The sequence below is a fragment of the Linepithema humile genome, chromosome 6 (assembly GCF_040581485.1).
Source record: "Linepithema humile isolate Giens D197 chromosome 6, Lhum_UNIL_v1.0, whole genome shotgun sequence".
NCBI classification, from domain to species: Eukaryota; Metazoa; Arthropoda; class Insecta; order Hymenoptera; family Formicidae; genus Linepithema; species Linepithema humile.
This window is the reverse complement of record NC_090133.1, coordinates 8,819,052-8,846,671: the sequence shown is the minus strand read 5'-3', so window position 1 is coordinate 8,846,671 and position 27,620 is coordinate 8,819,052. Positions and strand designations below refer to the sequence as shown.

At 38.5% G+C, this 27,620-nt stretch overlaps 2 protein-coding genes across 10 annotated transcripts in view; one reads left to right on the top strand and one right to left on the bottom strand.

Annotated features, from left to right (window-relative positions):
- Positions 1–16,214, bottom strand: part of crb (crumbs) — a 38,087-nt gene extending 21,873 nt beyond the window's left edge. For 4 of the 6 annotated variants that reach the window (XM_067357562.1, XM_067357564.1, XM_067357565.1 and 1 more), the window contains exon 1: positions 15,940–16,213. In XM_067357562.1, the coding sequence (XP_067213663.1) occupies positions 15,940–15,964 (25 nt within the window). In that variant the 5' untranslated portion in view covers positions 15,965–16,213. Of the gene's footprint in view, positions 1–15,939 lie in introns of all 6 variants that reach the window. The other 2 variants (XM_067357563.1, XM_067357567.1) reach the window with 2 other exon arrangements.
- An 809-nt stretch (positions 16,215–17,023) lies between these two features.
- Positions 17,024–27,484, top strand: LOC105670464 (serine/threonine-protein kinase CG17528). 4 transcript variants are annotated; one of them, XM_067357580.1, is made up of 6 exons: positions 17,024–17,184; positions 18,782–19,831; positions 19,978–20,155; positions 21,539–21,832; positions 22,047–22,289; positions 22,868–27,484. In XM_067357580.1, exons 2-6 carry the CDS (start codon positions 18,783–18,785, stop codon positions 24,419–24,421), a joined length of 3,318 nt encoding a protein of 1,105 aa, XP_067213681.1. In that variant the 5' UTR covers positions 17,024–17,184; position 18,782; the 3' UTR covers positions 24,422–27,484. The 4 variants fall into 4 exon arrangements, with proteins under 4 accessions (XP_067213681.1, XP_012219422.2, XP_067213680.1 ...); XM_012363999.2 differs by having other exon boundaries at positions 17,027–17,184; positions 22,865–27,484; XM_067357579.1 differs by having other exon boundaries at positions 17,066–17,282; positions 22,865–27,484.
- The last annotated feature ends 136 nt before the right edge of the window (positions 27,485–27,620 follow it).

Genomic DNA, 27,620 nt, shown 5'->3' with positions numbered 1-27,620 from the left:
AGGAAACCACGTTAGATAATTTTACGCGAGATCCTTGGAGCCTGAGAGCGCTTGTCTAATGTTACAGTTAGTTTCCATCAATTGTAGATCATTGATCGCACGGTTCATTGATCTTACGGGTCTTGAATTCCATTGATCCTTCCACGTTTATGGGAATTCTAGATCTTCGAGGATATTTCTCGAAATGTTATGAGTTTTGGCTTCGAGATTATTGAGCGAGAGATATCATGTTTCAGTAACAAGATCCGAAATCTTGGTTCTTTACATAATTTTGACGTTATTTATTATAAGCTCTTTTAGAAATTCTGAATTCTAGAAAAATATTCTAGAATTTCAATCATTTTTTGTTATTGTAATAAACACTTTTTTTAAAGCCAGCTATCGTCGGAGATAAAAAAATGTCGAATAATATGAATCTCTGAATAATAAATAGCAATCGTAAATATCATTAATTCGATAATTAAAACAGGTTTGTTAAACATGCAAAAATCCTGTGCGGATAAAAGGCTTAAGAATCGTTACATAAAACTTGATTTTCTCTTACAGCATTTTTCTTTCTCGTGATATTATACGGAGATGAACTCTTTGTATTAAAGTCCACTTATAATCTCAGTTATCTCGACAGTGTTCCGGACACGTAAAGAGAATTGGAGAGAAAAAGGGACAGAGTGGTTCACGCGAATATGCTCCAATTTTCGTTATCTCCTACCGGCCGCAATATACCACGAGATAAGAGCTGACACATGCATTATCGACGAGAGGATTTAATCCTTTCGCTCCTACTGCAGTCGCGATCAGTGGACGTACCTTCTTCTCTCGCAGTTGTCAAGAGACATAGCTTTGTAGAATCATTCTAGAATTCTCCCACGCGTAAAAAATATATTACGCCCTTCGTTAAGATTATTTTAGAAGACCGATTTTTAGAATACACTTTTATCATTAAACATTTATATTTGTAATGTATTAATAGTTATAACGAGACACGATAATTAATCATTTATATTATATTTACTATAAAAAATCGATATTTATTGGAGATAAATTGAATTGCAGATGAATAGAAATGTATTCGTCAAAAGTTAATCTTAGAAAGTAATTCTGAAAAGGTGTTTTTTTAATAAATAGAGATCCGGCGTTAAAAGGGTTAAACGCGTGGGTGAGAGAGAATGCATTTTTAAAGATGTAATTTTCATCCTAAACGACGAAGGTCACTTTCTGAAAAGTGTCTTTCTCTCCTGAAAGATTCACGAGATTGTTTGATTATTATTGCACGCGAAAGAATTATATTTGGAACAAGGAAAGTCTCGTTTTAATCGATTGATCGCGTAACGAAACAGAATCGACCGAATAATATTCCTTTGCGATTGAAAATGCAGATTCAAATCACGCCTGAGATCAAGCTATCGATCTACAGATCTCATCTTTCGGGAGGAGCTAAAATTTTATGGGAAAGCTTGAAGTTGAATAAAATTAACAAAAGGAAAGGAAAAATAAAGAAAAGATAACTAAAAAAAAAATTAAATTATATAAAATTTAAAAAAATTAAAATCTGATATGAAGTAATAATTAATAATCAATCATTTGTTATATAATTGCGTTATTTAACATATTAATTTCAATTAAATATATTGAAAATTCTTTTAGCTTTTTTTATTTTTTTCTAAACTAGATAAAGTCGTTTGAGTCACTTGCGAATGAGTAAGGCTTGTCTACGAGAAAATTTATCACTGCACACACGCACACGGCGAGTTACATAACGCCTCTCTTCGCGCAATTATCTTCAAGGATAAACTTTTATAATTTTGTCGCGATCGTTTACGCTTACGCGTGAGAAAGGACTCTCGCTCGTGTTCATTCATGCGCGTATCTTGAGTATGCAACCTTGGTCTCTATTGTCACACATCCTTGATTACAAGAATTTATATTCTTGTGTAGACCTCAAAATTTCCTTAGTATGTAAATTTCGTACCAAAACCTTAATATCTGTATTTCGTGATTTTTTGATGTTTCCATTAAAATTTCATTAATGTTTGATGACAAAATTCAATATAATTATCATATTGTTGTCGTGGCGTTCTCGATTATACGGATTTTGATCGACCCAAGGTTGATTAATGACGTCATTGTATCGTCTCCATCAATAAAAGACATGAATTCATAGTAATATAGTGATTGATCAACCTTGGATCGATCAAAATCTATATAATCAAAAACGCTATAAAAAGTGCTACTGTGAAACTGTTTTCTTTATATTAATAGAATGTTGTGCTAACTTCGCAGATCCATTAGTTAATGGTTTTTTTTTCCGCACAATTCTTTTGTATCACGGATCTTTAATTTCATAACTTCTTGATTCCAGAATTTTCACTTTATTATCTCGTTGCATATTTTATACTTTTATCATCACGCTTGAATATTATTGACAGTCGGCGACATTCTTTTGCGCGAGATTGCCCGAACGTCGCCGAGCCTGAACCACATAACTGCGCATTCAGCAGTTTGAAATGAATTGATTAATCCGTTACCCTAATTTTGTTTAATCCACGTCGATCAGAAACGGTAGGAAGCCGCGGAAATAGCGTAATGGTGTTTTGTTGCGGATCCCGCGATCGCTGCCGGGGGGATTGGAAACACATGCCCCGTTTGCGCGTATCGCATTCTAGACGAATTGCGAACTAATGCAGTCCATTCGGAGTGATTTGCCGAATTGCCGTTAGAAAGCATAACGACCCGATGCGTCGTCCGTAAGGATACCGCGGGCGCATCCTCGCGGGGCAGCTGCGAGGCGTCCGTAATCGGCCGCGAAAGTGTGCCGCGCGTTTTTGATGGAATCGGAAAAAATGCGAAAACCAAATGATTGAAATGTTAGTCGGTTAATGCGATCGCATTGTCCGTTGCCACTGATTTCTTCTTCACTCGTGCTCAAGAAACAGCTGCGGATTGAATCTCAATAGCCGGGTTCAATCCCGTGCTCAATTTATAACTGATATTATGTCATATAATAAGGATTTAGATGGGGAAAAAGGTTTTTTTTTTGGAGTCAGCGACTCCGTTGCACGCATTCTGTCGACTGATTTTTAGTTTGAGTTACTGAACTATAATTTGAATAAATATTGTATGTATTATTCCTACAATTTAAGAATCTAATGGAATATATAATTTTCTAAGATAGAAAAATATTAATATAATTTAATTAAAAATTGGAAACAATATTTTTCGTATCTTTCTAAACCTTTTTTTAAAAAACTGTTAATATTTTTGTATCAACTTTGTTTCTTTTTAAATTTTCAATAAACAAAATAAAAATGCCGACTAAATTTATTATTTTTGTATGAATTAATGCAAAACACAACATTATAAATTAATGGCAAAAAGTCAATAGAGCTAGACGCGCGTAGCAAAAAATTGAAAGATGAATGATCCTCGTGTACGAAGATGCGTACAACCTAGCCGCCACTTTTCGGTCAACAGAATCTCTCACGGATGAACAATATGCTCTTCCTGCTCCAAAGTGCAGTCCACTTTCTCTCAGAATAAACGTCTCGTCCCTTCCTTCTTCTCTCAATCAAACCATACAAAGTGGAGAGACACTCTATTGTTTTAACAGACGTCCCAGCGAGCAAAACAGTGAATCGAAAGCAATCAAGTTTAATGTATAAATATTATATATATATATGTGTGCGTGCGAAATTCTGTCACGGACTAAAGATTTTGCAGAATAAGCTTGATGATAAAATGAAGATATCTTCACGCGACGCATCAAGCTCGGCTGTCGCGCAGCACGCGAAGATAATCGCGACGATGCCGATCAATGTATTGCTGCTCGAAGCGATTTGTCCCACGCTTGAGTCTAGCTGGGCCAGTCGCTAGCCTAATCGAGAATCCGGTGGAACAAGGTGCGCTATCTCGGAACGGGCTCCCCGTGATGCAACAAAGAGAATTATGCCTAGCGCGGCGAAGGCGTGGCGATTGTGACTCGGCTGAGTCATGTGACTCAGCTCTCGTAGGCATGCCAACGAGTCCTGGAGAACGATGAGGATTGCGCGGAGCGTGAGCTCGAGAGGTGGTCCCGCTTCCACAAAGTCGTGCAGAAGCGATGAAGAAGATACCGGAGAGAAGCAACAGGAAGGAAATCTGCGCGGACTCACGTCGTTAACTTCGCTAACGAACGCTGATAGCCGACTCGACGCAAGATGCAAGACATGATGGATTGATTCAGCGAATTTTCAAGAAATTTTCGATAATAAATGACGATCTCTTGCTACAAAAGCTAGTTGGAAGATATCGAAAACGAAATCAATGTTCGAGTTATCGATGCGACAATTAAAAGCGGATGATCCTAATAGCAGTTCATCAAAAATTGAAATTTTTTTTAAAAACTTCCTTCGGATTAGCAGCCTATTTATGCGATTATTGTTGAAAAGCGATCAAATTTCACACTTTAAAGTGAAAAAGTAATTTCTGAAATAAATCTCAATAAAATATTCACTCACAATCGCATACAATCACCTTGCTAAGTGAATATTGATCTTCGGACGAGGGAGAGACGGGAAAGAGGGACAAAACAGAACTGCAACTAGAACAGTCCTATCGCATGCGACTATGGCCAAGTTGGCTGCGGAGCTTTCAGTTCACTGACACGTGGGAATTCAACGATCGCGTTATGTATGTTGCGTTGTCTATAAACGCACGCCGCAGCGAGGAATTCCTTTGTCTATTGCGAAATGTGACTACTGACTGTGAGTCATCGTGTAACGCGAAGCCGCGATTCCAGGTGACAGAAACAATTCCACGTTTTCATTACGGCATTCATGTCAGCAAGCTGTTCCGTCGGCTCGTTATTAATGTATTTCGGTATCGCAATATACGTTCTTACGCCAAAGAGGGTCCGAGAAGCTTGGCGATGGGAAGGCAGCGGGACGCGACCGGCTGGATCAGCGCTCGCCAGGAGTACCGCAACCTGGTGCATAATGACGGATAACTGCATAACTGAATTGCAATCTCCCGGCGACGGTAAAAAAAAAAAAAACCATGTTCCGCTTTGGAAGCGCCAACGCCTCCCTGTCGCTTTCCCACATCTCTCGCGCGTGCAAAGTGAACGCACGTGAATTTCCTCGCCTTTCATTATCTTTTACTGTTCAGATGTCTTGGCGTTCTCGTCTCTCTTTCGGTATCCCAACGTTCCGCCCGTCACCACGTTATATTCGGACAATATAATTGGATTGCGCGATTTCTTCGGACCGCTCTAGCCGCGAATAGTCGTCGATTATGAAATCTCCGGCGAGCTGCGCGGCCCGCATGCTTGACGCACGAAATATCGATCGACCTTAAATCTCATTGTAATATCGCGTTCCGCTCGACGACGTCGTAGAGCGAGCCGTGCTCGAGGCGCTTTCTCGTCAAGTGAAAAAAACCGCCCGATTTAATTACCCGGGTGCAATTATCGCGGGAGCGCAATCTCCGCAACTCGAAAGTTCGGTGATTAGATCGTCGACACGCCGGTCTCAAAGGGCGGCGAGAGTGCATTAGACGTAATATAACCGCGTCCTAGAGCACATTTTTGTGTCTTGTATCTATGCAACTCTCTCCCGCCTCATTTCGTCATTAAAATCATTCCTCTGAAGAACTACTGACTCTTTTTGAGATCGAACATTTTTCGACTACATTGTGCTGTTAATTTTTTGACATAAAAATTTATATATTTATAAAAAATACACTGTATAAAATACATTATACGATTAAAATAATACAATATTTAAATTGTGTTTATTTATTTATCCAAATTTGGATATGCATTTGCAACAAGAGATATCGAAAATGCTCCGACGATTGCGAAGAACTTTTTTTTGAGTTCTTAAACCAAGTTATTTAAAAATGCCACAATTTGCAATCCAGACTTAATTTTAAACATAATTCTTTTCCGAAACTTAAAAGTTTCAGATGCAATTGATTATAATTTTACAAATAACGCATCTGCTCTGCACAATGCGGGAAAGTTTCATCAAAACTGCCTTTTTGCCTGAAAAAACATTTTACTATTTAAACTCGCATCCCGAGCGTAAATTCTATAGGCTACAGAGTTATAGAAATCCATCGGGCGAGCCGAACGCGCAGGTGGAAGCCACATCCGTGCATCAACGCGAGTCCCTCGCTTCACGCTCAAGTGCGTGCCTTGAACAACGACACGCACATGCACACGCGTGTAGCTAGGAAGAGAGGTGTATTACAACATTCGTTGTTACCTGACGGCCGGACGAGACGAAACCGCCGTTAACCGTTTTTCATTTCAAGCATCGTAAGCGAAAGAGGAGCCGCCTCTGCACTTTGTGCTTAGGCGCGACGTCGTAGCTTCGCTGCGAGATTTCAAAGAGCTCGAAGAGATTCAAAAAGTTCGTAGGGCGAAGTGAAGGAAAGTGACTTAAGCGCGAAGAAGAAAACGCTTTCGCGGTGACGTGTAGAATTTTTCAAACCACATTTTTTAGTCACTTTGTGACAAATTTCTCTTTCACGTGATAAAGTGAAAAAAAATTGCAATATAAATAAAGGGCCGTAAAATGTTCATAAGTGCATGAGAAAAAATTAATTCGAGACTTTTCTCGAACGTTATTGTAAACAAAGTAAAACGAGCATTATTTTCAATACCTTTTGCGGTGTTGAAAATTTATACTCGTTTAATGCAATTTTTTCCGCGATGCGGTTTACAGAACGATAGTTTGTTTATTTTAATCGAACAAAGAACTATTACAAATCCCGCGAAGAGTGGCATTTGTTGTCGCATGTCGGTTGCGCAAATAATCGCGTAATTACCTTGATAAGCGTTACCTAATTTCCGTAAACTTCTTTATCTGTAGGATAATGCAGAGGCACATCGAGCGTTTCGCAGTGGTCTCGCAAAAGATAAGAGCAAGCGCTCCCGATATAGCTACGTATCGCGCGACATTTGCGCGATAAAATTTACGATCGCATTAAACATGTATAATCGTCTTCGCCGAGACCAGATCCGGTCGTGCGAAATGTATTATTCTCGGCGCGATCGCGCCCGTTTTACGTCAAGCTCCGAGGAAGACACTCGAAATAAACGGAAGGTAATCCTGCCGTAGGAACTCCTTTCACATCCCGGAGCCATCGAAATTCAGCATAAATTAGCACGTTGATGCATTCGTCATCCTTCGGCTATTCAAGTCGCCGACAATTCTCGGAAAATTGATCTCGACCGGAAATAATCCTCATTATCGTTTAGATTCACGGAAACGCAAACGTCGATTCCATTCTTGTTTTATTTATACTCAAAATTCTCGCGACTTTTATTCGTTCTCTCGTAAATTGAGAAGCGCTTGAGAAATTCTATTTGCGACATCCGATATTTATAACGCATTTAAAATAATTAGAATCCTTCTCACAATTTTTTGCAATAATTATTTTTAACGCCGGTAAAATTAAATTGAGATCAATTTTCTTCATTAAAAAACAAAAAAAGAAACGATTTAGGCTACAGTTGATTTTTCACATCCTAAACTTTACTCTTTTAGCTCCTAAATCCTTTGCGAGCCTTTACATCCTGAGTCCTTCACGTCTCAGCATATTCTATTACCGTCATCAATCATCACTTATCCGGCTTCTTCCGCATGAAAATATTTCACGTCGTTTTAACACGCCAACGAGACACTTCTCTCGCAAATCTTCGTAATTGGCTAGTGAACGTTGCGACGCAATTTTAGCGAATTCGCGTGATTTCGCGTGATTTCGCTCATCGTATGTCGCGACCGCAAACGCGACTTCTCGCTACATCGAGAATTCATACGAGTGCACAATCGCCGCGGATTGCGGCATTCCACGCGGCGGGCGTATTTATTTTTTCTTCCACGAACGTGCGACGCGCGCGCTTTACATTCCCTCGGCATTACGCTACACATGGCTTTTGTCGCATGTCTGGCGCAGTAATTATCGGTTTCGACGTACGAATGAAAATGATAAATCGCCAGTCGCTCATCGTCATTTATCTTTTTCTTTCCTGGTTCGCGAATCGCCTGCCTGGTGATACACTCATCGAATCACTTTGAACGTATGACGAGAGAATCCCGAGTTGTTTTGAAATCAAGAAAGTTCTTAAAAGCCTTGAAAGTAGTATTGAAAATCTTGTAAGTCTTCGAGATGTTGTAACATGGCCTACATTAAAATGTTTTTCATGTATATCTAGTTCCAATTTCTATTATCAATACGACTCAGTATAGTTGCCACAATTTTTTTCGAAAATGCACAGACTTTCTCAAAAAATCATTATATTATATTAATAAAAATAAATATAATTTGGAGAATATTAGAAAATTAATAGCAATAAATACTCAAACAATGTTAGCAACGAATATTGTATGTTATAATAATGTTGTCACAAAAGTTTTTTTAAGCAAGAAATATAATTATTAAAAAAATGAATGAATATAAAATTTCGCTTAAACTATAAAAATATACTTTTTTTTATCTCACTTTATGTATTTTATTATTTTAATTTATTCTATTTTATACACAGGTGTGATATTTTTTATGTACACGGAATATAATAATTTTATTTTCAAAACTTTTAAACATTTTCAAACAGACTTTTTAAAACTTTCAGACTTGCAAGACATTTAAGACTTTTAGAATTTGCAAAAGTCTCATACTTTCAAGAATTTTCAGTTTCGAATAATATTCCAAGCAATTATGATATAATTGAGTTGTTAGAAAACTTTCGAGAATGGAATTCCAAATACCTACCCATCACTAATTCATTTGTAAGAACAAGACAAAATATGCGCGATTCGAGCTCGATTAAATCGATTTCACTTATTTATTATCAATGGTGAAAAATTGAGCGAGTAACGAAATAAATGAGCGGATAACCAATCGCAATTGTGACTTTGCGCAATTTTATGCGACGGCTCGTAACGGGACAGGAAGTGCAATTGCACCTTTATCAGGATTATACATCACATGAATTACGGAATTCTATATCGCTCCTAATGCCTGGATGTAATAATGGCATAAATGTTATGAAAGTATCGCGATAGTACAAATAAATTGTGCAATGAAGAGATATGCGTGTGTACAATCATTATATTTATAAGAAAATATCTCATTTCATAAAGATTTCCTTTTTTTTTGTAATAACTGAAACACTTAAAGCAGAATAATAATCAGATAACCAACAGAGTTCGTGCGTCTTTGACGATAATAAACTTCACGAAAACCCGTGCTTCGTTATCTGATATATTACAAATAAAAAAATTTTGTAAGAAATTAATTTCTAAAAAAAGTGTAAAATATTGATGAAGGAGATTTAGTTTCGTTTTGTTTTCTCCTACAGCCTTTGAAAAGTTTTCCTGATTTAATCGCTTATAAATTATTATAAATTCTTCGATCGTACACAAAATATGCGATTTGTAATGCGGTGTGAAATATGCAATAGAGTATTTCAAAATAGTCTAATGTTTTAATAATATTGTTCTCAATCAATGTTCTGAGAAATTTTCGGGACCGGAAGAGGTTGGAAAATTTTGCAAAAGCTGCAGCGGCAACATTTAATTGCGAAAGACATACTGTAGAAGTTACGAAATCGATATTATATCGCGAGACCGTATCTTAATGAATTTATCCACCGGTAGCTGTTTTACGTCAAGAACACTCTCTCATATTCTGCAATATATTATTCTTCAATTTAAACTTTCGTGGAAGTCGACCTGACGGTTCCTCAAAAGGTAAACTTCCCCGGACTTTAATACAAACTTCGTAAAACAGCTTGTACATTTCGCAAGTCTAATTTCAACAATTTGCAGCGCATCTTGTATCGCAAGAAATGTGGCCGCGAGAAATGTGGTTTTATTTTGAAATTTTATTTGCCCTCGTTAGAAGCGTTTTTTTTTTTTCATTGTCCCGAAATAGCGTCATGAATGTTCGAAAATGTCTCTAGTTCATTCTGTTTACAACATCCATCACGCCGTGTATCAATTTATTAATCTGAAAGATTTATAGCGACGAATTATATTCGGTTGACACAGTTGTGTTATGATACATGCGAGAACACAATGCATTGCGAAAGAGATAGTTTTCTCAAATATTATCGTGTTATTCGACGAGAGCAATTTATTTGTACACTAAATAAAAATGGACATCATGTGTTAACAGATTCGAGCAGCTCGCGCTAAATGTACGTCGCATTACCAATTTTTTACGATTATAAGAAAATAATGAGGCAACGAGTTTTCACGAATGTGCTCGTTAATTAACAAAGAGCCATTAAAGTCTAATTACCGGCATTAATTTATTATTAAAGACCGATCAATTAATTCTTGCTTTCGATAGATTATTTCGGCATTAAAAGCAACTTTTCGTCGCTTCGTTCGAGAATTTAAATCGTAATTCGAGCCAGCGGTCTGGTAATTGTCAACATTATAAGTGGGTGACCCGTGAAATGTTTTTCTTTCTGAAATTGCCGGACCCGAGGAATCCTGGCGCCACTCCCGAGGGCCATGTGCCCCTTTTTTGCGTTCATCGTAAGAACTTGAGTTTTTCCGGCTTAAAGAAAACGTTTCACGGCAAAATCAAAGGCTTTTCATTTCTAATACCTACTTGTCGTTATATTCTCGTTATATTTTTCTGCAGAATTAATTGGAAGCAAGTCTTTTCCAATAATTACGTAATATTGATTTGTAATTAATTTTGCTATGTAAATACCGAAAAAGTATTCGGCAGTAACTAGGATTTATTTGTGGGCTCTCCATTTCTACGAATTTCGGGTACAGTAATATCAGCAATTAGCAATTATGCTCATGTTCCGGCGAATTGTTCTGCGAAAGAATCGCGCGTTTTATTCGACTTCGACCGGAAGGCGCATCGGAATTCATTTTTCGCATTCGGATTTTGCGCGAGCGAGCGGAGCGTAATGTTACGCCGCGCGAGCTGGCACTGTAATTTAACGCCGGTATCGCGCACACATGTTCAGATGCAACTTTCGTTCGATTTGTTGCATTTTTTCGACGCGACGTCCCACAAAGTGCACCTTCGCGGTCAATCGAACAGAAACACTCTCATCTTTACGGTCTTGGGCCATCGAAATTGTTTGACACTCAACGAATTGAAAAAGATAATATAAATGCAGATAGAAATTTATAACAAAAAATTATAAATTAAAAAATATAAACGGAAATTTAGAAAATGTAACCAAAAGTAAGAGTAGATAAACAAATTATGTGTTCAAGTGGACATAAAGAAATATATTTGTTTATATTTAACGTCAGAAAATTTTTCCAAAAAATAGCACGAATATAAAAGGAAGGATTATTCGAATTCGCAAAAAAAAAAGTTATCACATATCGAACAAGACAAAAAATCATTCTGCATAGAGTACTTTATATTTTGTTAATCGCATGAGAAGTTCTTTTAACGTGAATATAAACTTGATGTAAACGTGATTTAGACGTGATATAAACTTGCGCAAAAGCTTTCAGAGTTCTCTCTCTCTCTCTTTCTCACTCTCGTGTCCACAAGGTTTGCTTAAAATCGCAAAACGTCATAGAAGTATAGAGTGACGAGTATGTCCGCGACAGAAACGAGTTTAATACACTCGAAATATTTCGCGGCCGCGACGAATTATTCGCTGAATTATTCGCGGCGACGAGGCGTCACGTCGAGTGCCGGTATGTTCGATATAAATTGACAGGCGACACGTGGAACAATTGCGTCACACACGTGCATACGTATACCGGCGCACTCTCGCGCGGGATGACGTTCCGTTAAATGCTTTTTCAGAGAGGAAACGACGCCTGTACGTGAAACTATCGACCTCTTCTAACGCGCGCGCGGCTATCGATATTGCATCGCGTACATACGCGCGCAAGAAAAGATACTTCGCCTAAGGCTTTCTTCTCGTCGAATCAGTGAGAACAAAAGAAGAGAAGGCGATGTCTCGGAAATATTTCCCATCATTACTTCGACTTATTTCCCGAATAATTTATAGTGCATGTTTTCTTTTTTTCTTTTTTTTTTTTTTTTTAATAACGAAAATATTGAAACATTAATAATCTATAAGCTCGATAATCATTTTCATAATAATTTCATGACGCTTTAGATTGTAATGTCGCAGTTTTCATCAAATGGCGGAAATGGAATTTTGCCGCTTTAAATTTTGCAAATAAACGATACGCGCATCCTTTAAAAGATGCATGTGCGAGTTGAATTCGACACTCAAAATTGCATAGCAAAATTGCAAAATAGCAAACACACGTATCATCCTTCTACTTCATCCGCAATGTTTTAATTTAACAAAATCTGGGACAGAAATTTGAATGTGAGATATTAAACAAGTACGTGATTAAATATTGTTATTCAGTTAAAAAAAATTAACGCTACTTAAAAAATAAAAATTTAGCAAATTCTTGTTATTTCTGTCGTTTTAAACACATTATTAAGAAAGGTATTTTAAATGTATAGCGTCGCAATCAACGACCTACTACGTCGAATTTAACGGAATACTTCAATTACCCTTTTTTTTTTCACAGCGTCTGCAATTGAAGGAGAATTCTTAAGAAACTTTCTAGCCAAAGTAGACATTATTATGCGCCAGCATTGTTATGGAAATTACGCTGCTACGTTTTCAGTCATCATAAATCATTGTGATTATTTATCTCAACTATTTATCGATATTGGTTCTAGGCTCTGCAGCTTATATCGCCTCGCTCTTACTTGACATTGTCAGAAAAATTGAATGACTTGCACACTGATGGTGTGCGCGTCTTTATAAAAGTTGCCGTTTATCTAAACGTACATCAGTATTCATGTTTCCATATGAAAAGATGGTGGACGCGATCGTGCAAGGAACACGGACATTCCAGAATTGCGATAAGTTCGTCGTTCCGGTGTCTTCTACGCACAAAGGACATTTTGCCGAGCCTTTAGAGCTCTGGAAAGTCGGACGATATCTGTGACGAGAAGTCAGTGAACGCAAAGATCCATTTGTGGATACAAAACTCGCGATCGGATATATTTTCTTTTCGTCACTTAAAATCCTCGACATCTCATAATTAAACTTCGATTTCTTAATTATTCGCAAAAATTTAAGCAAGTTAAATTGCTGTAAGTTGAAATTTTTATTTTTATAATAATTAAAATAACATTGTTTTCGCGAGTTGTGCAAATTAATCAATATCCGTTCAGACAAACACATTGTGTTATGTTATTGTGTACAAAAAGTTCGATAATTCTAATAAACATTTTCAAAGTTCAACGACCACTCCTTTCTAAAAATTCTCACGGGAAAATTCATAGTTGATCCCCGCTTCGATAATTGCTGTCTAGAGGCGGTGATTACACAAGTCATCGTAGTGGCTCTCGGGTCGGTCACTGATCCACACCGGTGAGGATCCCTTCCGAAGAGGTAAAAGTTTATACCGTTACGAAAGAGCGTCGTCTCGCGCGCGCCCGCGCTCGGTCAACGTGCGCTTTTATAGAACCGGAAAGAGGCGCGCACATAGAAACGGAAGCTCAGAGAAGCAGGCAGCCTGTAAATTATTCCACGAGCTCCTTTTGTTCCACCCAAGACAAAAAGAAATATTCTGCTACATTGGCACGATTGCGTGCTATCGCACGATTTTTGCTTATTGTGGAAAAGGCTCGTTAATCTTTGAATGAAAATTCCGGACCGAGAAAAAGCCGTCTTTGTCGACGGCACGAAAAACTCATTTCAAATGATGACGCACGTCTACCTAAGCGTTTGGCGACGTTTTAGGACTACGGGTTAGAATTTTATCAATTTCGTAGAAATTTTTCGAATTCTTTACACAAATTCTTTTAACAAAACAAAAATGTAAATTATGGTGGTATAAGTAAAACTTTATACTTTAAAATTTTATTATAAAATCGTAAAACTAAAAAAAATGTAATCAGAAAACGTTTGAGGATTTTGGAATAAAATTTAATAAAAAAATAAGAAAATTTGGAATTTGAAATATTGATGTACTAAATCCGTTTCTTCGAAAAAAAATCACAAATGTTTATCTGTGTGACTATGTCATTCTTCCAAGGATTTGACATAATCGCCACGAATTTAATAATTAGCTTCTTCCGTTTAACTGAAATTGCTAGCGAAATGACGATCATTATGTAACAGTTATTACATGGTGACTTTTAAGTTTCAAGACGTGTGCACTTGTTAATTTATTAATTTATTCAAAAAAACTGCGCGTTCTGTTTCAATTTAAAAAATCAAGAATAATGGCAAATTGATGAGAATATTAACTGAATCACTTTTGTTCAATCGCTTCTCTTTTTGCGAGTGTATTGCAGTATTTGTTGCACTGACAATAAATGATGATATCGATCGATGATGTGCATTGCGATTAATTGCATGCAATCGGAATTTTTCATTGTCGTTTCCTATCGATGCAACAAAAGACAATGTTCAATTTGTTTTGAATTGTTGTCGTCTGAAAATTCTGTTATTTACTTTGTGTTATAATTTTTTCATTTGACACTGTTATAATTTTTCTGTTATATAAACGCAAATTATTTTTTATATATGTATAAAATAATAAACTACTAAACAGCAGTACTAAAAAAAATTAGGTTGAAGAATATTTTTGTTATATGACAATGTAAGTAATTAATTAATTATTAATCTTAATTTGTAGAAAAAGTGCTTAAAAAGCGCATTTAAAATTAATTTTTTGCAAAATTATGTTTAATAATTTTCAAGAAACAATCGCTACACGACTAAAGTGTGACTAAAAATTAATCCTAATGCGCTAAGAATTTTTCCTCGTATAGCATCATGGTATATTGAACTCACTCACGGGAGATTTCAATAGATTCAGCGTGCTCTGTCTCGTTATCGCGCTGCGTATTAACAATGCTGCGGAGAGAACAGCGTGGAACTAGCGATGTCGAGATCTAATCTAACAAATTTGCCTTGCAAAATGACAGAGTAGAGGAGGTAATTTGCGATTCTTACGATACAATCCATAAATAATAATCCCAATACATTGTACGCGCGGACAAATGTTAACTTTTAATCCGAATTCTATTTTCTTCTAACTTCTGAAATATTTTTTGCCCCAAATTTCTATTCTAGTATAACTTTTTCTCGACAACGGGATTTTATGGTCAACTGTTGGTGCAGGTGCAAGATGTATGTTGCCTGCCAGAAATTTCTTTGTTGGCCAAAGATTGCTTTGGGACGACATGACTCTGCATGACAATAGCTCAGGTAGAATCAGGTGCACAAAATATTCCGTAGGGCAACTTTCCCTCCCCATCTGTCAACAACTTTGTCCTTAGACTTACTCATTTATAGATCACTCGATATCGATCGATGCTCAATTTTATTATTGTTGCTATAACAATTATTATATCATTGAAAAATTCTTAATGACAATTCCGCAGCGATGACTCATCGCGTATCTTTCCGCGTGAATAAAGCCAGTCACAAATTTCTCAATCTTGTTTAGCTCGAAATACAACCGGTCCTAATTATCTCTATCGTCAAATCGCTTGATTCTTGTCTGCAGATTAATTGTAATAATATATAGATTGTTACATCTTGACGAACTCAAGAATTTTAATCCTCGACCGAAGATGTACGATAGGATCTTTTAGACTCCACCGTGAAGCACTTATCGTGAGTCAGCTTGCAGATCAAAACGATTGCTCGATTTCGACTCGCGTTTGCATCCAGAATCCACCGTGAACCACAATTTCACGCACTACATCTCGATTTATTACAGTTAACTTTCTCGATCTAACATTCGGGCCTCACAACGGAGACTGTGGCCACGGATCGACGTAAGGTTAAAACGGTTTCGAATATTTTTATCAAGTTATATACGCCTGGACGCTCCAGGGGCCCGCGATTCAGCGACGCCCGCGTACCGCGATGGCGACCAGAAATCGCTTAAGGGGGGCTTGACTCACCTGCTACGATGTGTCGCGGCCGCATTTTCCGGCACCTAATCCTTTTCGGCTCCTTCTGCCACTCGTCTCTCTTACGCACTTGGCATCCTGGCGTTGGAGCCTCCGCGTTCTCTCCACTTTCGCTCGCAGTTGGCGCTGAAGAATAACTTTCTGCTCCGAGGCGCGTACTCTTCTTGCTGATCTTCACTGTTTCACCTTTGCACTCGCGCGCACACCAACTTCAACCGACGACGAACGCCCGCCGAACGAGACTGCGGACTGCACCGCCGCCACCTTCGTCACGATGGTGGCGGTGAACACCGCTGCCACGCTCCGCCGTGTCAGCCCCCCTCCTTTCGCCCTCACTACCGAGCATTGCAGCGTGAGTTACCTGGTTACCTGCCCGTTTACCTGCGCGCCAGGTACAAACGAGAAAACGAAAAAGTTAACCTTTCCGCAGTAGAGTTCTGCCGATCTTTAATCGAAGCGGTAAGAACTTCTCGCGTAACTGTAAAACATACGATGTTTCATAAACTTGTTATTCTTTTTCGAGCAACAAACAACAAATTATTCGAAATAATATTACGAGGAAAGTAACAAGTTACTTTAAAAGATATCATAGAATGAACGAATTCTTGGAAAATAAACGAAACATTCAAAAGAAGAACCGTCCAAAACATTTCGACTTTTCCGGCGGACTTTTTCTATGTTATTTGCGAATCGTATAACTAACGAGTATGTAACATATACAACATAATTTGTACTTACTGCGTTATGTTGCAATAATATCTTTAAATATTTATATTTTTATAATAAATTAACATATTACAAAATGGAGTGTACCGCCCGAAACGTTTGCGATGCGAACATAGGCGCCGGTGTGCGTGATGTAAGATAGGCGTGATTCACGCATGCGCCTCATGTTCGGCTAATGCACGATTCACATGCCTTCGTCATCTGACGCACGACATTTGACATCCAATAAAAACACTCATTTTATAGAGACTAATATGGCGTTGAAAAAAGTTTCTAGAAAATCCATTTTTTTTATTGGAAGTCGGTGTATTTGTATATCGAACATAGAACGTGAATCCGCCATAACTTTACCGTTCCTTTCCACGTCTCTGAATATCTTAAGTCGCCGCCGCTGCGAAAATGTCAGCTTGCTGGTGATGATTCACACTCCGCCTGTGGTGCGCGCGTCAATTGGCTCTCCGTCCCGTGCCACCGAGACGATCGACCGCGTTCTGCTCGACTTGCGAGCAGGTGAGTGAGATTTATACGCGTGCTTCATAAGTAGCTCGCCGCTCGCATCGCTGCGGATCACCGACGGTGGTCTGTTAACGAATAAGCGGCGAATCAGAGTAGGTTAAGTGCATTCGTATTGTGATATCGTGTCTTCGTCCATTAGTTCTCTTTTCTCGATATTAATTTTGGACGCCAGGCATGGATTAGTCTTTCTGTTTCTGTTTACGGCAACTATTTGAGATTTCATGATCGCCAAGTGGAATTCCGTTACCGTTGCACTCGTCAGGTGCACTTTCTAAAGTGTGACTCATAACAGCAGTTGATGAAAGGATAAAAAAGCAATAATGCCACTCTGGAAATCTGTCTAGTTTATCAGCAGTGAGAGCCTGCGATAATCCTCAGGTGATTGTGTTTGTAGTGGGCAGGATTGTAGATAAAAGCCTGACGCAGTTTATAGTTTCATTGTTCAATGTGTGTGAGTAAATATGTGAGAATGTCAGAGAGCAATTTGTAATCTTCTGAGTATGTGTCATCCTATAATTGGTATTAATTATAATGTATATAATAAATGTATGTGCTCTAAATTGCATTGAAAATAAGATGGAAAATTAAATTATAGTTACTTAACATCCCTTTGATAAAAAAATCTCATACTAAATAGATAATGGTTTGAATTTTTTACATGTTACAAATTCGAAGTTTTAATAAAAAATTTTGGAGTACAATCGAAAACAGTAAACAGCTTTTCAAATTTAACTTTGATTTTGATAGAATAAAATTCTAATTGAGTAAAATTAAAATATTTGCAAATTTGCTATTTTTTTTTGTACTCATTGATTGAGAATAATGAAAAATGCTTTCTTTAATTGTAAGATTAATATTTTCAGATATACAGTTTTTTAAATATAATTAAACTAATTCTAGATTTATTTTCAGAATTATTCTAAATTTTATATTTTTATATAGTATTATAATTTACATATGGTTTTTAAGGGAAAATATATTGAGAGAACAAAAGTACAATTAACTTTTTATTAGAGCAATCAAATTATTTGTATAAACTTTTAAAAATAATAGCTCATATTGATTAAGATTTAAAAATCTACAGCATATAAAATATATAAGAAATTTTATTGACAAATATGTTTTCATATATTTAATACAAAATTTATTATTTTTAATGTGTTATTATATGCAATTTTTTCTGTTAATAATATATATATAATGTATCTTAATGAAAGCAATAAGTGAATTAGAGCAATATTAAAAAAATAAGAAATATATACAGGCTTAAATGATAAAATCAAATAAATAAGTTGTATGGAGGATAAAAAGCCACAAACGCCGGATCTTAGTGCGAAAAGTCATATAATCAAATTAAAAACATACAAATACAAATGTACTCTGTATTTGTATATGTTTTTAATTTGATTATATGACTTTTCGCACTAAGATCCGGCAGTTGTGGCTCTTTATGCTCCTAACAACTTATTTATTAGAGCAATATTATTTACACAATGATAAGAATAGCTATTAGGCTTGTACTATGAGAATATGTCAAAGACACAAAGTAATATTTGTTTGTTTTAATAAGAAGTATTATATTTCTATATAGGATGATGGAGGGACCACTGAGCCAAGGCGCTTCACCATCCAGCGGTGGCAACTTTCCAGCAAGTGGCAGTGGTGATCTCAATTCGTCCACCATAATGAGTCTAGATGAGAGGATACTGGACATCACGACACGGCACAGTACAAATGTCCTCAGGACACCTCCAACCAAGAAAGCCAAGAGAGTTCGATTCTTCCGCAATGGCGACAAGTATTACACAGGTGTGGTGATGGCAGTGACACCAGAGAGATACCGCAGCTTCGACAGTCTTGCGTCCGACTTGACGCGCGCCTTGGTATCAAGCGTGACCCTGCCGAACGGCGTTCGGTCGATTTACACTATGGACGGCCGCAAGGTGCAGAGTGTCAGCGATCTGGAGGACGGCAAGTGTTACGTGGTGTCCGGCCAGGGGGAGATTTTCAAGAAAGTCGAATACTCGGCGTCGAAGGTGCGCCGGGGAAGTTCTCTGTCCGGACTGCCACAGTCGCCTGCGGCTGGGAGCGGCAGTGGTGGTGGTACCGGCAGGCAGATCAACGCCATACCGTTGTGCGTGAAAGCGCGCATCGTGACGTTGATCCGCCACGGTACCAAGCCGCGCAAGGTGATGCGCCTATTGTTAAACAAGCGGAACGCGCCAAGCTTGGAGCACGCGATGGAGGCGATCACGGAGGCGGTGAAACTCGACTCCGGAGCGGTGAGGAAAGTGTACACGCTGTCGGGCCAACAGGTGACCTCGCTCGAGCATTTCTTCGAGAACGACGACATCTTCGTGGCTTACGGCCCGGAGAAGTCCGTTCAAGAGGACTTTGAGCTGGACTTCGAGGAGAGCAAGTGCGTACAGAGCTTCCGGCGATGTCCGTGGAGCTCTAAGCGACAGAGTGGTCCAATGCCGCGAATGCCGAAGAAGTCCGGCAAGAAGACACTCACCACACCGCAAGTCAGGACTCCCAGTCCTTCGTCCTTAATACTGCCGCAACCACTGAGATTACATTATGCTGTAGGACATGTCATTGGAGATGGAAACTTCGCTGTCGTTAGGCATTGCGTTCACAAGTGAGCATTTCAAAATTGGAATTTTTATTAATATTATTAATCAATTGACTTAAAATATAATTTAATATTAATTGTAAATGTACTTAATAGAGATATTTTTTTATTATTTACTTTAAAAGATACGCAAATATTAACATTTATTTCAGGTCTACCGGTGCTGAGTACGCTATGAAAATCGTGGATAAATACAAGTGTCAGGGGAAGGAGACGATGCTAGCAAGCGAGGTGGCAATCCTGAGACAAGTCTGTCATCCTAATATAATCAGCTTAATCGCGGAACAAGAAACTGCGGATCAACTATTTTTAGTCATGGAACTCGTCAAGGTGCATCATCGAAATTAAATAATATTGGGTGTACAAGTATGACTTTACGGATTTTCAATAGAATTGCATGCATAAGGCGTACTGCCGGCATTACATGAAACTGGCAATACATGTATTTAAAAGGTCTATATGTTAGCTTTTAAACGTAGTATATGTCATTTGATGGAAGTGCAAACAAATATTTTTTTTATCGCATTGAAAATGTCGAATTTTGTAACAAAATAACGTCATTTGCGAGAAGTTTTGCTTCATTATTTTTTTTTTAAAGAAAAGTACAGCTGAAAGTCATTGTTTGTTTGTGGAAGCTTACAAAGAACATGCTCCATCGGTAAGCATGTGTGAAAAGTGGTTTAAACGATTCAGAAGCAATGATTTTGATTTGGATGATAAAGAGCATGGAAAACCACCGAAAAAATTTGATGATGCAGAATTGGAAGCATTACTTGACGAGGATTCATGCCAAACAGATAAAGAATTGGCAACAGCATTAAGTGTTACCCAACAATGGATTTCCTTACGTCTGCATGCAATGGTTCATTTATTCATGGGAATGATTTAAAAGCAAAGAAATTGGGTGCCACACGAATTGAAAGAAGAAAAACTATGTGCGAATTATTGCTGCAACGACAAAAAAGAAAAAGTTTTTTTACATCGAATTATTACTGGTGATGAAAAGTGGATTCACTACGACAATCCTAAATACAAACCAACATGGGTTAAGCCAGGTGAACCAAGTCCATCAACGCCAAAGCGAAACATCCATGGCAGCAAGGTTATGTTGTGTATCTGGTGGGATATGAAGAGTGTGGTGTATCATGAGCTGCTGCAACCGTTTGAAACTATCACTGGTGAACGCTATCGACTACAATTAATACGTTTGAACCGAGCTCTGAAGGAAAAGCGATCGGAATGGGAGAATAGACATGACAAGGTGATTTTACAGCATGACGACGCCAGACCACATGTTCATGTATCCGTCAAGAATTATCTAGAAGGAGTGAACTGGGAGATTCTACCTCACCCGCCGTATTTACCAGACATTGCTCCTTCAGATTACTATTTGTTCCGGTCGTCAGCTCTTTCTGGAGAGCGGTTTAATTCTTATGAAGAAATAAAAAATTGGCTTGATAACTGGGCCGCTTCAAAACAACCAGACTTTTACCAGTGTGGAATTTGTTTATTGCCTGAAAGATGGGCCAAGGTTGTAGCTTTCGATGGAGCATACTTTGAATAAAATAAAAATGATTTTTATGTTCCAAATCAATGTTTTTTTATCCAAAAATCTATCATGTTTGTCAAAGTCATACTTGTGCACTCAAACAGAATAATCAAATTATAAGTAAACATACATAGAAATAAGAAAAACATCTGTTTATTTTTCAGGGTGGAGATTTATTTGATGCAATCGCATCTGCGACAAAATTCTCCGAGGCGGAGGCCAGCGTTATGATCGGTCATCTGACTTCCGCCTTGGCTTATTTGCATTCGCATCATATCGTGCACCGCGACGTCAAGCCGGAGAACCTTCTGGTTGAGATGGACGGCAGTCACGTTAGATGCTTGAAACTGGGTGATTTCGGACTCGCGCAGGTAGTGCGAGAACCTTTGTACACAGTCTGCGGTACACCCACTTATGTGGCACCGGAAATACTTGCTGAAACTGGATATGGCTTGAAGGTACATCTGTTGCGATGTAAATTTATTAATCAAGAATGTCGATTAAAGTTATTTTTTAAAATTAATTAGAGAAAATATTTCTTTAAAAGCAAGATTAAGACTAAAAGAAAGAATAAGGAATTCCGAGCTAAATGTATTATTAGTAATGCGTTAGATATCTCTTATAATACTAATATGTACATTTTAAATAAATATTTCGTGCTTTTATTTTTAGATCGATGTTTGGGCGGCTGGAGTGATTCTGTACATTCTCTTGTGTGGCTTTCCGCCGTTTGTGTCGCTGGAGAACGAGCAGGAGGAATTGTTCGAGCGCATCCTGAGTGGCCAGTATGAATTCACATCTCCGTATTGGGACACTGTGTCGGATTCCGCGAAGCAGCTGATCTCCAATATGCTGCAGGCGCAGCCGGAGCTTCGTTTTAGCGCCGAGGATGTTTTGGACCATCCATGGCTCGCGGTAACTGTCACTGACATACAGTATTGTTATTGTATCTCACGAGTTAGAAGGAACATCCGCGTCGCCGCACTTGCATGGCTTACAATCCCTCTCCCACTTTCTCACAGTAACCGAAGATGGGGTTAATATCGGATGGTTCTTGTCTAAACGGCACGTTCGCTGTTGCACTTATTATTTTGGGCACGATTTCTTTCCAGCTCGCCATGCCACGTTAACACTGAAAGAGAGTTTAGCGGGTCTGTAAGAATTGGAATTCCGGTAACAAACGTATCGAGCATTGAATCTGTTGTGCAATTTAATTTATGAAAAAATTATATACATATTGTATACGTAGTATAATTTTTTTTAACGAGTTGTACTTATATAAATGCTATTATAAAGCTGAATTCGTTGTTGGAATTTCATACGCGTTAGACAGATTTTCCGTGTTGTGAGCGTGATGCGAGCGCGATCCGTCACACTTCCCTACGCTTCGTCGGCTTTTCTCGATCACAACACTAAGAAAGCTTTCGTAGTGGTTTGCTGTATCTGTAGCGGTGCTTTTTCTTTTCTTTTGTCCCGCCTCTGTATATCAGCAGAGCTTTCTAGGAGGCGAACAGACCGCAGACACAGCCGCTGACTCATCGGCGGAGCAATACCGGGATCAGCAGCGTAAGCCGATAAGATTGGCCACGTTCGAGTTCGATTTCAAGAAGCAGCGCGGCGAGAAACAGAACGATGCCAAGGTGAGAGCTGACTGGGCGAACAACGTGGATCATCGCGAGTCTAACAAGACTCGGGGGAAATCGAATGAGCGGCACGGCGACGAGATTGACTACGCCAATGGCAATCGCACCGCGGACGAGTCTGTCTTTATCAGCTCCGAGTGCCTGAGAGACATCAACAGCCTCAGCCGATCGATGCACGACCTGATAGATAATCTGAATGACAACAGAGTGCCGCGGCGTCGTCTCAAGTCACGAAGCACCAACTCATCACTCAACAGCATTCCGGAGAACCTAAACTCGTACAATTATCACAGCAGTTCGCTGAATCATTGTGACGAGATCGTTGAAAAGGCTGCCGCGACTCCCAGGAGTCATCAAAGGGACCTGAAGAACGGAAATTTGCTGAACAAAGCAATATACGAGACGCCGAAATCGTCGAGCAAGCCTGCCACTGCTAACGGACAGAATAATAAATATAACCGGAAGAACTTGTACGACGCAAATCGCGGCGGGGGCAGGTTCGACAGCGACGACTTTCGCAACAGCAATGCGACCGTGTCGACGTCGAGCGGCAGCTTGACCGGCGACAGTTCGACCGGCAACGACATCGAGACCTCCGACAGCTTCGTAAACATTCAATTCGCGCGACTGGCGCGCGGACAAAAATCGAGCTCGACGCAGAGCATGGAGTCGACCGACAGCTTCGAAAACGTTAGCTTCCAGTACGCGAATCAGAACAACTGCCACGCGGATCGTTCCTCGCAGATTCCTTTGAAACTCGCGGGCAGTAAGGATCAGAACAAGTCTGTCGCGAAGATGCTGCAGAGCCGAATCGTCGCGTTGAACGTGTCAAGGTTGCCGAGGCTGGACAATCATCCTGACAAGAACTGCGGCAACCAGAAAATTCAAGAAACAAATAAGAACGCGTGCGCGAAGGACGAGCCGGTGAAACTGCGTCACGAAAGGTACATCAACAGAAAGGTTCAGATAGACTCTAGAAACGTCCGAAGCAAGAGATACAGCTGCTTCACGCCCTGCGCAACGAACAAATCGCCCGAGGAGATCTGCGGCAACAAAGTGGCGACACGGAAGTTCAATTCGACGGACGAATTGCGCGACGAGGTGAGGCAGAAGCCGGCGACGCGGACGAAGCGGTTCAGCTTGTACTACACGCCGCAGCCGTCGAGGAAAACGTACGAAGGTGAGCCGAAGGCCGGTAGAGTTGTGTGCAAGTCGGCGGCTCGCGTGCACAAGTCCGAGATAAGCAAGGGGAAGGACAGAGAAGAAGCCGAGAGAGTGGAGAAGGTAGATAAGAGCCGGAGATCGGTGATTGACGCGTCGACGGTCGCCAGCAGGGGCAAATCCAATAAGCAGAACGTTCATGTGAGGCCGAACACAGTGGTGAACGCGAACAGGATAAAGTGATGACGAGGGTTGAGGTGATTGCTCATCGAGAGTGTGCGGACATCTAATCGCTGACGCCGCGACCGGTCCGCGCTGAAAGTGTCCGATGTTCAGCGCTCCGAGAGTGAAGCACTGGTTACGGCGACAGTGTCAACACTCCAGCGACACGCAAGACTGTCTTCTTCCTGATCACCGCGTACGTGCATTGAGAAAAGTTCCGCGCTGCTTTGAATTTTCTTAAATTGCATTTGGGGAAATAAGTGGGAGTGACACTAACATTTTGCGAAGACAGAACCGATCTGCTTATTTCTTAGATTTTGGATTCCAATCAACAACGTCAACGAAAAGTATTATAACAATTGAGCTATGATTTTTTTAGCTACAGTTTTTTGTATTTTTAACTGTATGTAATATTTTTTTCTCTTTCTGAAAACTTGTCAGTTACGAAAAGTAGAAAGAGAGAAGCAATAGATTAATAAATGCAGAACTGCAATGAATTAGAATTTTGCAATACTTTTTTGGAGCATATAAAATAATATGATTGTTGAAAAAAATGCAGTTATAATACTTTTCATTGATCATCGAGTGTTCCGTAGATTACCTAATGTGAAATAGTAGCACATGAGGTGATGCAAAACTTTTTTAACTGCGCATATATTTCCATAGAATTTCTGCTAAAAGATTGAATAACCGAGAGAGACCAAAGACGGGCAAAGTATGAGATTTTTCATGAAGCGTAAAGTCGGATTTAAATTCAGCCTGCAAAATTTACGTTTATACCAGTGTCAGCTTCTGGAATCTGGACCTGCTAGCAATTAGTATTTACAATTCGTCCTTTATAGATATTGTCCTTAGCTGGTAAGAGTAATATATAATTAATCTCGATTAGTGCTAACCGACGTTGATGTAATCAGTCTTGAATCGTCCGGGACTGAAAGGTGATCGTGACAGCAGCACTAAAGTAGCAGTGAGTGATGATAACGGAGATAGGAAACAGGCGAACTTCGAATTAAGAACAAAACATGCCAAATGCATTTAAGTAGATTATTTTGTATCGAATGTTTACTAAGTCTAGTTATAGGAACTGCATGTAGATGAAGTATTTCGAGCGACACCCTTTCGGTTCCGCGACAGAGAGCGGAAATTTTGACAGGACTCATGTCAGCAAGAATGAATTTTACGGCAATCTTCAATGCTGATTTATATTTATTGCTTGCAAATCTCGTTTTAAATTACAGAAAACTTATCTTGCGTGATATATATTTTATAGGCTCGAAGATACACGATGTATTTTCTCTTAGAAAATGAAATGCACCGAAAGGGTTAAACTAGAAGGTAGAAAGACTAAGCTTTATTTACGAGAAGACTACATGCGATTAACGATTAGTGATTGGTATTAAAAGCAAGAATTTTTGTAATGAGAGACAAAGGGCGATGAATCGGGCGATTTTGAGATGCCGGACAAGCGCATAAACTTGCTCAAGGAAAGACGGGAAGATACTTATTTTTATAAAGAGATCGCGGAATTGTAGCAATAAAATATAACATTGGAAATTGACGAACAAGTGCATGCGCTACAAACAAAGAAAGATATCTATTATTAAAATTATTTTTGTAGGTGTTGATAAAGTGAAGGCAAGAACTGATGGTGCCACTTTTATCAAATTAGTGAAAAAAAAACATTTCTGGAAAGAAAATTGTGCTTATAATGTATCTAAATTTGGGACACAATAAAATTTGAGAAATTTTTTGAAACCTGAAGATGTTAAAAGTGACAAGAAGATAAAATTTCTCAGCAATATTAAACGATAAATTTTTAAATTTCAAGATTCGGTCAGGTTTTGGCTTGACTTTATCAATTGAAAAAAATCGTCAAAATCGTCAGTTATTATAGCGTCGCGCCTTTTGTCACTTTCTGTCAATGCTGATTTGTGGTCTTTCCCTTGCTGCAACGATTCTCCGATAATTTTTGTAATGCGATCGTATGATGTCCATCAAACAAATTGTGTACATAATTGGAGCGATGTTGCGCTCGATTACTCGCGAAACGGTGGAAATAGTTGGCTACTGTGATTCGTTTGCTTGTCATTCATTTACTCGCGCTTTCCCCATCGCGGGGGATTCCGATTTCTAGAATTTATTCGCGAATTTGTTAGTAATCGGTAATTTAAAGTACTCTCATTTTTCTCGTTCCGTTGTTTTGTCCTTGATATCGTACTAATTGTAACACACCAATTTGCGCGCGTTTGTAGTTCGTAGGTTTTAAACGTGATTCATGCCAAATATTAAAATGCATTGACTAGCTATTTATATTATTATTATTATATTATACACGTATATATAAATATGGTATTCGTATGAAGGCAGGTTTCATGTCGACTTCATTCTCCGTCTGTGAATCAGCTACGTCTATTTTTTTGCTTGCGATTTGCAGTAATATTAACAAGAAAGTGCAACATCTCATGTCAGTTTTACAATGTTAATTTTTTGTGTTTATTCTATAAAAATATATCCGCACTATATATATAAACGATGAAACATTTTAATAAGTCTTAAAATTTATTAGATACTTTTCATTCAATGCCGATTAATCGTGCAATTAATCGGAATTTAGAGCGAAACGTATTTGAATTAATTTGTACTAATTTATGAAATAATTAATATATTATTGTTAAATGTTTTTCGTCTGTTTGAAATTTTGTTTGATATTAGAATTTTTAATAGAATTTACTTATTGCATTATTTCAGATTTTAATTTATCTAATTATCGCGTTTAATTATGCGAACTTTTTCTCTTATATTTTTCCTTAGCGTATATTAACAGACGAATAAATTGCAATATATATTATTTGTACAATCGATCGTATCGATTCAGTTATGCAATGCTCGGAGGCGCTGAAAGAATTTCCACTTTATTATTGTTCCAATTATTCAAGATTAATTCAAGATTAATTATTAAGCGGTACACATACACACCATCGTCATCATCATCACTATCATAAACGCACCCGCAAATATTTAATGTACTGCCACGAAGCTTATTATACTTATATTGGAAAATATAATTACGAAATTTCACATCCACCACGGCATTTCGAATCTCTATCTCACTTTCCAGGATTTCCGCATCGTTTTTTTCCTGCTATTTTTATTATTATTGTACGAGAGGTTTCTCATCTGAGGTATTTTAAACTTTTGTTTTCCCCGGGGCTATTAAAGA

Excerpts from the sequence above, each read along its gene's own strand:
- LOC105670464 (XM_012363999.2), top strand. The coding sequence starts at position 18,783 with ATGATGGAGGGACCACTGAGCCAAGGCGCTTCACCATCCAGCGGTGGC. Across the intron at positions 21,833-22,046 it reads AAACTGGATATGGCTTGAAG|ATCGATGTTTGGGCGGCTGG; the intron begins GTACATCTGTTG and ends TTTTATTTTTAG. Across the intron at positions 22,290-22,864 it reads TGGACCATCCATGGCTCGCG|CAGAGCTTTCTAGGAGGCGA; the intron begins GTAACTGTCACT and ends TCTGTATATCAG.